The sequence below is a fragment of the Musca vetustissima genome, unplaced genomic scaffold (assembly GCF_032173495.1).
Source record: "Musca vetustissima isolate MV318-11 ecotype Yass unplaced genomic scaffold, APGP_CSIRO_Mvet_v1 utg385141, whole genome shotgun sequence".
Classification (NCBI taxonomy): Eukaryota; Metazoa; Arthropoda; class Insecta; order Diptera; family Muscidae; genus Musca; species Musca vetustissima.
This window is the reverse complement of record NW_026875822.1, coordinates 4413-18123: the sequence shown is the minus strand read 5'-3', so window position 1 is coordinate 18123 and position 13711 is coordinate 4413. Positions and strand designations below refer to the sequence as shown.

At 35.1% G+C, this 13711-nt stretch overlaps 1 protein-coding gene across 1 annotated transcript; it reads right to left on the bottom strand.

Annotated features, from left to right (window-relative positions):
* Positions 1-15: 15 nt before the first annotated feature.
* On the bottom strand, positions 16-13429 carry LOC133338330 (putative uncharacterized protein DDB_G0282133; the record flags this gene model as incomplete). Its single annotated transcript, XM_061546506.1, has 2 exons — positions 13149-13429; positions 16-581 (listed from the first exon to the last, which is right to left on the bottom strand). Coding segments are annotated over exons 1-2 (847 nt in total), but the record flags the coding sequence as incomplete, so codon positions are not given.
* Between the last annotated feature and the right edge of the window lie 282 nt (positions 13430-13711).

Here is a 13711-nt window from a genome sequence, read left to right as displayed (position 1 = left end):
TCAGATAATCCCCGCCGTCTCGGTTGGCGTCTTCACGTTCATCCAAATTAAGATTGAATTGAAAATCGTAGTTAAATTTCCCTGGATTGCGTTGAGGCACCTGTGGCCCCTGATGCTGGGAGTAGGAGGACATTGAGGAACCTCGCCCATTATTTAAGGAGGGCGGCAGGGTAGATGGCAGCTGTACGGTGCCATTGACAAAACGCCTTGGCGGTGGCAAGGGGGAACGATTGGGTGGAGGTGTGGCAGCCAACACCTCGTGCGTTGTGGAACGATATTCGTTGAAAACCTTCTCACGACGTTCACGCAGCAATTCATCGAAATCATGGCGAGCAGGGGTTTTTGTTAGTGTGTCAACGCCATATGTTGGTGTATTGCGGCCATAAATGTTGTGGTTGTTGTTGTTGCTGCTGTTGCCATTACTGATATTGCCATTTAAGCCATAGATGTTGTCTCCAATATCTGCACCACCACTGTTGCTGCTATTCTTATTGCCATAACTGTAGTGGTAGGTATTTGCAATGGTGTTGGTTGAGGAGCGCGTAGGTGATCGACTATTACCATTCGAGTTCGTGTTACTGCTGCCGCATGGGGAAATAAATATTAAAAAATTATTTAAAAAAATATATTTTTAAGGCAGAGAAAGACGGACAATTTTAAAGCAAAGTTTTTATAGATTTTTTTCAAGGATTTCTCGGTTATTTTCTTTGATTCAGCTCAGCTGAACAAGGTTTCCTATAGGAACTCTTCAAAGCAGCCTGGCTGAATAAGGTTTCCTATAGGAAATCTTCAATTCAGCCTGGCTGAATAAGAGTTTCTATAGAAAATCTTCAATTCAGCGTGGCTGAATAAGAGTTTCTATAGAAAATCTTCAATTCAGCCTGGCTGAATAAGAGTTTCTATAGGAAATCTTCAATACAGCCTCGCTGAATAAGAGTTTCTATAGGAAATCTTCAATACAGCCTCGCTGAATAAGAGATTTCATAGGAAATTTTCAATTCATCTTAGCTGAATAAGAGTTTCTATAGGAAATCTTCAATTCAGCCTGGCTGAATAAGAGTTTCTATAGGAAATCTTCAATTCAGCCTGGCTGAATAAGAGTTTCTATAGAAAATCTTCAATTCAGCCTGGCTGAATAAGAGTTTCTATAGAAAATCTTCAATTCAGCCTGGCTGAATAAGAGTTTCTATAGAAAATCTTCAATTCAGCCTGGCTGAATAAGAGTTTCTATAGAAAATCTTCAATTCAGCCTGGCTGAATAAGAGTTTCTATAGAAAATCTTCAATTCAGCCTGGCTGAATAAGAGTTTCTATAGAAAATCTTCAATTCAGCCTGGCTGAATAAGAGTTTCTATAGAAAATCTTCAATTCAGCCTGGCTGAATAAGAGTTTCTATAGAAAATCTTCAATTCAGCCTGGCTGAATAAGAGTTTCTATAGAAAATCTTCAATTCAGCCTGGCTGAATAAGAGTTTCTATAGAAAATCTTCAATTCAGCCTGGCTGAATAAGAGTTTCTATAGAAAATCTTCAATTCAGCCTGGCTGAATAAGAGTTTCTATAGAAAATCTTCAATTCAGCCTGGCTGAATAAGAGTTTCTATAGAAAATCTTCAATTCAGCCTGGCTGAATAAGAGTTTCTATAGAAAATCTTCAATTCAGCCTTGCTGAATAAGAGTTTCTATAGAAAATCTTCAATTCAGCCTGGCTGAATAAGAGTTTCTATAGAAAATCTTCAATTCAGCCAGGCTGAATAAGGTTTTCAAGACCAACCAACTTTTATGAAACTGAATTTCTATATGACGTATGATTATTATGAATTTTTTAAATAATATAAATCATACGCATCGTAGAAGGTATATCGACACAAATTTTAGAATTTTAAATATTTTTTAAACGTAATTTTTTTTAAATTTTTTTCCTCCTTAAACTCCACCTCTGCTCACAAAATATCCCCATGAAATGTAGACATTAGAGCAATAGCGGCGGCAGCAACAACAACAACATACCCAACTACTCTGCAGTAAAATGCTAAACAAATTAAGATAGGCAATATATGTATGAGTGTGTGTGTGTGTTTGATTTTATGTTTTGCAAAGGTGTATAAGATAAACAAGCAAAATAGAGAAAAACAAAAACAGCAACTACAAAAACAATGATAATAACCACAATAAAATATTTGAGACTTTGATGCTTCTGGATGACTGGTTGGTTAGTTGGTAGGTTGAGTGGGGGCAAAAACACACAACAACAACAAAAATACACCCGACCCAACCGATCGACCGACCGACTGTCAGTCAAGTCAAGTATGAACGCGTATATTGAAACATATTGCTACTTTAACGAATAACATAAATTGTTGTTACTGTTGTTGTTGTTGCTGCTGCTGTTGTTGGCTTTGTTTTGTATTCCAATAAACGCCACACAAACGACAAGCACAACAAGACGCGTAGTATTTTGCGCTAGTGATGTCATCTGGCACAAGTTGTTTTCTAAACTTGTTTGATGAGTGTGTGTGTGTGTGCGCGAGTATGTCTGTCCATCTGTTGGGACAGACACATTGATTTTGGCTCACAAAATACACAGATACAAGTCAAACAAAAGCAGGCAATGTGGAATATATCAATCGTATTAATGTAAATTTCTCAGAGAGCAAAACCGGAGAGAGAGAGGGAGTAAGAGAGTGAGAAATTTTAATTTTTTTCAATGAGGGACATAACTTGAAATACTCAGAGATCCAAGTTTTCTTGCGGTTAAAGATCAAAAAATGAATTCAGAGCAAAGAGAGATTAAGAGCGTGGTACTGAAAAGAAGGGGGACAATGAGCAAACAATAGACAGGGATGCCAACTTTACTAAAGAAAATATTGCAAATTTCATTAAAACTTATAAAATAAATTTAATTCAAACTTGCTGAATAAGTGTTTCTATAGAAAATCTTCAATTCAGCCTGGATGAATAAGAGTTTCTATAGAAAATCTTCAACTCAGCCTGGCTGAATACGAGTTTCTATAGAAAATTTTCAATTCAGCCTGGCTGAATACGAGTTTCTATAGAAAATCTTCAAATCAGCCTGGCTGAATACGAGTTTCTATAGAAAATCTTCAATTCAGCCTGGCTGAATACGAGTTTCTATAGAAAATCTTCAAATCAGCCTAGCTGAATAAAAGTTTCTAAGTTTCTGAATAAGAATTTCTATAGAAAATCTTCAATTCAGCCTGGCTAAATAAGAGTTTTTATAGAAAATCTTCCATTCAGCCTGGCTGAATAAAAGTTTCTATAAAAAATCTTCAATTCAGCTTGGCTGAATAAAAGTTTCTATGGGAAATCTTCAATTCAGCCTGGCTGAATAAGAGTTTCTTTAGAAAATATTCAATTCAGCCCCAGCTAAATAAGAGTTTCTTTAGAAAATCTTCAATTCAGCCTGGCTGAATAAGAGTTTCTATAGAAAATCTTCAATTCAGCCTGGCTGAATAAGAGTTCCTATAGGAAATCTTCAATTCAGCCTGGCTGAATAAGAGTTTTTATAGAAAATCTTCAATTCAGCCTGACTGAATACAAGATTCTATAGAAAATCTTCAACTCAGCCTGGCTGAATACGAGTTTCTATAGAAAATCTTCAATTCAGCCTGACTGAATACAAGATTCTATAGAAAATCTTCAATTCAGCCTGGCTGAATACGAGTTTCTATAGAAAATCTTCAATTCAGCCTGGCTGAATACGAGTTTCTATAGAAAATCTTCAAATCAGCCTAGCTGAATAAAAGTTTCTAAGTTTCTAAGTTTCTGAATAAGAGTTTCTATAGAAAATCTTCAATTCAGCCTGGCTGAATAAGAGTTTCTATAGAAAATCTTCAATTCAGCTTGGCTAAATAAGAGTTTTTATAGAAAATCTTCAATTCAGCCTGGCTGAATAAGAGTTTCTTTAGAAAATCTTCAATTCAGCCTGGCTGAGTAAGAGTTTCTATAGAAAATCTTCAATTCAGCCTGGCTGAGTAAGAGTTTCTATAGAAAATCTTCAATTCAGCCAGACTGAATAAGAGTTCCTATAGGAAATCTTCTATTCAGCCTGGCTGAATAAGAGTTTCTATAGGAAATCTTCAATTCAGCCTGGCTGAATAAGAGTTTCTATAGGAAATCTTCAATTCAGCCCGGGTGAATAATATTTTCTATAGAAAATCTTCAATTCAGCCACGGCTTAATAAGAGTTTCTATAGAAAATCTTCAATTCAGCCCGGGTGAATAATATTTTCTATAGAAAATCTTCAATTCAGCCACGGCTTAATAAGAGTTTCTATAGAAAATCTTCAATTCAGCCAGACTGAATAAGAGTTTCTTTAGAAAATATTCAATTCAGCCCCAGCTAAATAAGAGTTTCTTTAAAAATTTTCAATTCAGCCTTGCTGAATAAGAGTTTGAAATCTTCAATTCAGCCTGGCTGAATAAGAGTTTCTATAGGAAATCTTCAATTCAGCCTGGCTGAATAAGAGTTTTTATAGAAAATCTTCAATTCAGCCTGGCTGAATAAGAGTTTCTTTAGAAAATCTTCAATTCAGCCTTGCTGAATAAGAGTTTCTATAGGAAATCTTCAATTCAGCCTGGCTGAATAAGAGTTTCTATAGGAAATCTTCAATTCAGCCTGGCTGAATAAGAGTTTCTATAGGAAATCTTCAATTCAGCCTGGCTGAATAAGAGTTCCTATAGGAAATCTTCAATTCAGCCTGGCTGAATAAGAGTTCCTATAGGAAATCTTCAATTCAGCCTGGCTGAATAAGAGTTCCTATAGGAAATCTTCAATTCAGCCTGGCTGAATAAGAGTTTTTATAGAAAATCTTCAATTCAGCCTGACTGAATACAAGATTCTATAGAAAATCTTCAACTCAGCCTGGCTGAATACGAGTTTCTATAGAAAATCTTCAATTCAGCCTGACTGAATACAAGATTCTATAGAAAATCTTCAATTCAGCCTGGCTGAATACGAGTTTCTATAGAAAATCTTCAATTCAGCCTGGCTGAATACGAGTTTCTATAGAAAATCTTCAATTCAGCCTGGCTGAATACGAGTTTCTATAGAAAATCTTCAAATCAGCCTAGCTGAATAAAAGTTTCTAAGTTTCTAAGTTTCTGAATAAGAGTTTCTATAGAAAATCTTCAATTCAGCCTGGCTGAATAAGAGTTTCTATAGAAAATCTTCAATTCAGCTTGGCTAAATAAGAGTTTTTATAGAAAATCTTCAAATTCAGCCTGGCTGAATAAGAGTTTCTTTAGAAAATCTTCAATTCAGCCTGGCTGAGTAAGAGTTTCTATAGAAAATCTTCAATTCAGCCTGGCTGAGTAACAGTTTCTATAGAAAATCTTCAATTCAGCCAGACTGAATAAGAGTTCCTATAGGAAATCTTCTATTCAGCCTGGCTGAATAAGAGTTTCTATAGGAAATCTTCAATTCAGCCTGGCTGAATAAGAGTTTCTATAGGAAATCTTCAATTCAGCCCGGGTGAATAATATTTTCTATAGAAAATCTTCAATTCAGCCACGGCTTAATAAGAGTTTCTATAGAAAATCTTCAATTCAGCCCGGGTGAATAACATTTTCTATAGAAAATCTTCAATTCAGCCACGGCTTAATAAGAGTTTCTATAGAAAATCTACAATTCAGCCAGACTGAATAAGAGTTTCTTTAGAAAGTATTCAATTCAGCCCCAGCTAAATAAGAGTTTCTTTAAAAATTTTCAATTCAGCCTTGCTGAATAAGAGTTTGAAATCTTCAATTCAGCCTGGCTGAATAAGAGTTTCTATAGGAAATCTTCAATTCAGCCTGGCTGAATAAGAGTTTCTATAGGAAATCTTCAATTCAGCCTGGCTGAATAAGAGTTCCTATAGGAAATCTTCTATTCAGCCTGGCTGAATAAGAGTTTCTATAGGAAATCTTCAATTCAGCCTGGCTGAATAAGAGTTTCTATAGGAAATCTTCAATTCAGCCTGGCTGAATAAGAGTTTCTATAGGAAATCTTCAATTCAGCCCGGGTGAATAATATTTTCTATAGAAAATCTTCAATTTAGCCACGGCTTAATAAGAGTTTCTATAGAAAATCTTCAATTCAGCCTGGCTGAATAAGAGTTTCTATAGAAAATCTTCAATTCAGCCTGGCTGAATAAGAGTTTCTATAGAAAATCTTCAATTCAGCGTGGTTGAATAAGAGTTTCTATAGAAAATCTTCAATTTAGCCTGGCTGAATAAGAGTTTCTATAGAAAATCTTCAATTCAGCCTGGCTGAATAAGAGTTTCTATAGAAAATCTTCAATTCAGCCTGGATAAATAAGAGTTTCTATAGAAAATCTTCAATTCAGCCTGGCTGAATAAGAGTTTCTATAGAAAATCTTCAATTCAGCCTGGCTGAATAAGAGTTTCTATAGAAAATCTTCAATTCAGCCAGGCTGAATAAGAGTTTCTATAGAAAATCTTCAATTCAGCCTGGCTGAATAAGAGTTTCTATAGAAAATCTTCAATTCAGCCTGGCTGAATAAGAGTTTCTATAGAAAATCTTCAATTCAGCCTGGCTGAATAAGAGTTTCTATAGAAAATCTTCAATTCAGCCTGGCTGAATAAGAGTTTCTATAGAAAATCTTCAATTCAGCCTGGCTGAATAAGAGTTTCTATAGAAAATCTTCAATTCAGCCTGTCTGAATAAGAGTTTCTATAGAAAATCTTCCATTCAGCCTGGCTGAATAAAAGTTTCTATAGAAAATCTTCAATTCAGCTTGGCTGAATAAAAGTTTCTATGGAAAATCATCAATTCAGCCTGGCTGAATAAGAGTTTCTATGGGAAATCTTCAATTCAGCCTGGCTGAATAAGAGTTTCTATGGGAAATCTTCAATTCAGCCTGGCTGAATAAGAGTTTCTATGGAAAATCATCAATTCAGCCTGGCTGAATAAGAGTTTCTATAGAAAATCTTCAATTCAGCCTGGCTGAGTAAGAGTTTCTATGGGAAATCTTCAATTCAGCCTGTCTGAATAAGAGTTTCTATAGAAAATCTTCCATTCAGCCTGGCTGAATAAAAGTTTCTATAGAAAATCTTCAATTCAGCTTGGCTGAATAAAAGTTTCTATGGAAAATCATCAATTCAGCCTGGCTGAATAAGAGTTTCTATGGGAAATCTTCAATTCAGCCTGGCTGAATAAGAGTTTCTATGGGAAATCTTCAATTCAGCCTGGCTGAATAAGAGTTTCTATAGAAAATCTTCAATTCAGCCTGGCTGAATAAGAGTTTATATAGAAAATCTTCAATTCAGCCTGGCTGAATAATAGTTTATATAGAAAATCTTCAATTCAGCTTAGCTGAATAAGAGTTGTTATCTTTCATTTGTCGTTTTTTAGGATATTTAAATGGCATCCCTTGCAAGGAACATGACAATTTTCTCTCTTTTTGCTTTTTTAAATTGTTGTTGTTGCTTTTTATGATCGATTGTTGTTTTTTGTTTGTCATAGCTAATTTTCCCCCCCTTGTCTGTGATCTTTTGGCGTCGGTGTTTCCTTTTTGCTTTTTGCTCTCGCGACATAAGCGTGTTTGGGCCGCCGCCGTGATTGTTGTCGCCACCATTGTCGTTGTTGTTGTTTTCTGTTCATTGTTGGTGTTAAAAGTTGTTGGTGGCACAGATGTGGTTGTTGTTTTTGTTGCTGCTGCTGTTTATTGCAAATTTGTGTGCACTTTGTAAATCAATTGGAGGAGCATCAGACACACACACACTCGTACACACATCATTGGATCATCATCACGATTTGATCATTTGAAAGGCATGTCTTTGTTTTTCCATGGAAAAATCCACAGAAACACACTCACACAGACATGTATGTGTGTGTGTTTCTATGCATGCAAAGATTTTCTGATCGCAGATTTGTTCAATGAATTTCTAATAAATTTTTGCTTTGCGGCTAGAAACAGAATATTGTTTTTTTTTTTTCATTTGCTTATCAGCTCACGCATACAAATAAATTTACATAATTAGAGTGCTCCCACATGATCGAACATGAACATACTTACACACATAATTACTTACATGCCAAGTATGTACGTAGGTATGTTTTTGCCCATTAATTTTGACATTTATTAAATCAAAGATAGTCGTCGTCAGTCATTCTGGAGGCTCACTTTGTACATTTGTATGTATGTGTATATACGTATGTATGAACGTCGTGTCGGTTCGTTTGCTTCGTTTAATTAATGACTCGAAACCATTCATTATAATTTTGTGATAAGTGTCAAATGTTGTAGTTGTAGTTGTTACTGTAATTTGTAAATAACCGATTTTGAATGAATGAACAAAAATGATGAGTGAGTGTGTGTGTGTGTGTGTGCGTGCGTTTCTTCATTGGCTTTACCTTTTTTGTTTGTTCTCTAATGCGGTACGCGCGATATTGACATTAGCATATTTGTCTATGAAACTGACATTTGCTCGCCCCCATGCAAAAAAAAACAAACGGCAACAAAATTTAAACAAATTATGGTCGGGTGGTCTTTGGTCTTTTCCCCCTGGGGTTTGGTTAGTTTTTTTCCTCTATAACTTAACAAAAACCACATGATATTTCGAAAACAGGAATGGGAAGTTGTAATCATTTTAAAAAATTAAAAAAATCAATAGAAACTCTTATTCAGCCAGGCTGAATTGACGATTTTCTATAGAAACTCTTATTTATCCAGGCTGAATTGAAGATTTTCTATAGAAACTCTTATTCAGCCAGGCTGAATTGAAGATTTTCTATAGAAACTCTTACTCAGCAAGGCTGAATTGAAGATTTTCTATAGAAAATCTTATTCAGCTAAGCTGAATTGAAGAAGGCTCTTATTCAACCAGGCTGAATTGAAGATTTTCTGCAAAAACCCTTATTGAGCCAGGCTGAACGCGAGATTTTATATAGAAATTCTAATTCAGCTGGGGCTGAACTGAAGATTTCCTAACGAAACCCTTATTCAGCTGCGACTGAATTGCAGATTTAAAAATACATATGTTATTTGTATTTGTGTAATTCCTACTTCCCACCCCTGTGCATTGAGGCCAATAGACAATCTCAATGTCAACAACAATGCGCAATTGTAAGGCTTGCATATTTTTTTACACTACCAAGCACACACACACACATATATACTCAAATATAGCCCCACTCACACATAGTGTGTGAGTATCTTGTTTACTCTCTTTTTAATATGCATAACATGAGAGACAGACAGACCGACAAACAGACATATGGGGGCAGCACACAATGTCGATCATTGATGTCGGCATTTCTTACGTCGTTTTATTTCTTTGTATTTTTCGTCGTTGTAGTTATTGCTCGTAACTCTTCTCTAGAATACGAAACATCTGTTGGCTATCCCAAAAAATGTTTGTTGTCAAACGTCATCATTTTCATAAAACGCCAGGTTGACAACAACAAAGAAGAAATCAACAACCGTAAATTGTTGAGTGAATCCTTTTTATTCGCTCTTTGCTGTCTTCTTTGTAAAATTTGTCGTGCCAACATCGTGAATTGCAAAAAACAATTAATGACAGCTCTCACTTTCGCCCAAACAAATGCCAAATAAAGTAACAACAGCAGCAGCAACAACAACAACACCAACAACTAACAATTTATGAGTTTTTATGGCTTTCGTTGGTGTTGTTGTCGTGTTGTGTTTTGTTGCTTTTGTTTTGCACACAACGAACATGCATGGTGTTATGTATAAATGTGTGTGTGCGTACGAGGTTGTTTATAATTAACAGCTTTTGTTGTTTGTGTTGTTGTTGGCGTTTTTATTGATAAAGATAAATAAAACGCAAAAATATTCTTAACTGATAGTGGAGATGATGATGTTGAGATCTCTCTTCGATGGATGCTGACTTGCCTCTCCCTCTATTGAACCCCCTCATTATTTTATAGAGAAAAAAGTTCTGGTGATGTTTTTTGTTCTCCAAATGAAGACCCTTTCAGTATTTTAAAAATATGTATTATCTAAATAGCCCGGATAATGTATCTACATTATCTAAACAGTCCGGATAATGTATCTATATTATTAGAATAGCCTAAAAAATGTATGTACTTTATCTAAATAACCCGGATAATGTATCTACGTTATCGGAATATCTCGAAAATTGTATCTACATTATGAGAATAACCCAGATAATGTATCTACATTATCTAGATATCCCGGATAATGTATCTATATTATCAGAATAACTCGGATAATGTATCTAAATTATTATCTAAATAGCCCGGATAATGTATCTACATTATCAGAATAGCCCGGGCAAAATATCTACAGCACGGACAATGTATCTACATTATCTAAATAACCCGGATAATGTATCTACATTATTATATTAGCCCGGATAATGTATCAACACTATCTAAAAAACCCGGATAATGTATCTACATTATCGGAATACCCCGGATAATGTATCTACATTATCAGAATAGCCCGGACAAAGTATCTACAGCAAGGACAATGTATCTACATTATCTAAAAAACCCGGATAATGTATCTCCATTATCTAAATAGCCCAGATAATGCATATACATTATCTAAATATGTATCTATATTATACAAATAGCCCGTATAATGTATGTACATTATCAAAATAGCCCGGATAATGTATCTAAATTATCCAAATATCTACGTTATCGGAAATTGTATCTACATTATCAGAATATAATATAATCAGAATAACCCAGGTTATGTATCTACATTATCTAGATATCCCGGATAATGTATCTATATTATCAGAATAACTCGGATAATGTATTGGCATTATCTAAATAGCCCGGATAATGTATCTACATTATCAGAATAGCCCGGACAAAGTATCTACATTACGGACAATGTATCTACATTATCTAAATAACCCGGATAATGTATGTACATTATTATATTAGCCCGGATAATGTATCTACACTATCTAAAAAACCCGGATAATGTATCTACATTATCGGAATACGCCGGATAATGTATCTACATTATCAGAATACCCCGGATAATCTCAATTCAATAACCCGGATAATGTATCTCCATTATCTAAATAACTCAGATAATGCATATACATTATCTAAATAACCCGGATAATGTATCTACATCATCTAAATAGCTCGTATAATATATCTATATTATCTTAATAGCCCGGATATTGTATCTACATTATCTAAATAGCCCGGATAATATATCTAAATTGTCTAAATAGCTCGGATAATGTATTTACATTATCCAAATAGCCCGGATAATGTATCTACATTATTCCAATAGCCTGGATAATGTATCTACATTATGAAAATGGCCCGAATAAAGTATCTACATTATCGGAATTGCTCGGATAATGTGTCTAAATTATCTAAATAGCCCGGATAATGTATCTACATCAATATAATAGCCCGGATAATGTATCTACATTATCGGGTTAGCTCGAATAATGTATCTAAATAACCCGGATAATGTATCTACATCAATATAATTGCCTGGATAATGTATCTATATTAACGGAATAGCTCGGATAATGTATTTCCATTAAGATAATAGCCCGGATAATGTATCTACATTATCGGTATAGCTCGAATAATGTATCTAAATTATCTAAATAGCCCGGATAATGTATCTACATCAATATAATAGCCCGGATATCAATATAATAATGTAACTACATTATCAGAATAACCCGGATAATATATATTCATTATCTAAATAGCCCAGATAATTTATCCACGTTATCAGAACAGCCCGGATAGTGCATCTACATTATCTAAATAGCCCGGACAATGTATCTACATGCTCACAATATTCCAGATAATGTATCTACATGATCAGAATATTCCAGATAATGTATCAACATCATCTAAATATTCCAGATAAGTTATTCAAATACCACAGATAAATTATCCGATCACATTTACCTAACATTTCCCTGTACTGTCTATTAAAATCAATTACAACAACAAGAACACATCGAAGTTCTTTTGAAAACTCTAATTTGCATATTATTACCATTTATGGAATCTTCTTCGTCTTTGGATACTTGTCGAGCGGAAATAATAAAATAAACACGAAATGGCTCCCCAGCACTTCACTGGAAAACAGGAAACCATCACCGCCACCACCAACAGAACAACAACCAAAAAACACATTAAACTATAAATATAGTTTATGCGGTTATAAAAATAGATTTTTAACGGGTTTTTTTCACAGCCACTTCATTCATTTGATTTAATTCCTTCCTCCATTCATTCATTCAGTCGTGCATGCAATGGGCACATTTTTAGAACTTCCATATGCTAAAATATGAAGAAAAATCCAGCCGTAAAAAAACTTCAAATGTAAGGTGAATGAAAACAAATTGTAGAATCCGAAGTAGCAGCCTACAGACAAACCAAATGAAAAATACAACTCAAATAGTTTCTTGCACAAAGAGATTTTTTCTTTGGTTTGATGGCAAGTCAAAATGAAAATATGTGGTCTTGTAGTTTCTACTCCATATATTCAGTGGCTGGTTGGCTGGCTGACTGGCTGGCTGGCACTAGGCAAACAGGCAGGAATGTATGGAGGCAGCCTGCCAAGCAATGCAAACAACCAGCCCCCATACTTGTACTCTCAACTCGACCATATTTGAATCTAAGCCAGCCAGCCACTCAGCAAACGAACAAACCAACCAACCAGTCAGTCAACCAACCAACCAGCCAATGTCTAAATGTAGGGGGAAAATAAATAGTTTTGCAAAAAGTTTATTTTTCTTATTTCTTGGTAACAAACAAACAGACAACTGAAGACAAAAAATTTCCAATGACACAGTGCAAGTTGCAGTTGTCACATATTTTTTGATTTTTGGATAAAACATGAGAAATTCCAAAGGAATTTCAGGTATTTTACGTACGTATTATAATGGAACGTATGATGATTGTCAATACTTATACGTCACCCTTACCGATGAGCAACAAATCTGAATTCGCAATACTCCAGATGAAGTCCCACATTTAGATCTTCAATTCATTCGGTCGAAATTCTCAAGAATTTTATAAAAAGACACCATGTTTTGATAGGGAAAATTGCCGAATATTAAGTCCCAGGGACCTATGGGATAATTAAGTCCTCATACGATCTTCATGCCTTGAAACTTGAAAATATTTGGTCTCGGTATTACCAAATGAGAGATTTCTGAGATTTCTTAGACGACTTTGATGAGTGATCCCCAATGACATTCAAAATTTCCATCTGACCTAACTTGTAATGTTGGGCGTCATTTCTGCTTTCGATGCCGTCATGAGTTAAGAATGTCGGGAATATGTCGTTTCTAATGTTGGGCGCCATTTGTTCCCTCGATACCGTCAACCATACTACACTGATTAAGGACGTCGAGAATATATTCATCTGACCCAGTTTATACTGTTGGGCGCCATTTGTGCCTTCGATACCGTCAAGCATTCCACTCTGATTAAGGAAGACGAAATTATATCTGTCTGACCTAGCTTGTCATGTTGGACGCCATTTGATTTTTTATATCGGTCTGATCTAGTTGGTAATGTTGGGCGCCATTTGTGCCATACTACAATGTTTAAGCTTTAAATGTTGGGCGCCATTTGTGCCTTAACACACTGATTAAAGAAGTAGAGAATATATCCATCTGACCTAGTTTCTAATGTTGGGCGCCATTTGTGTCTTCAATACTGCGAACCTTACCACACTGAATGGTGACGTCGAGAATGA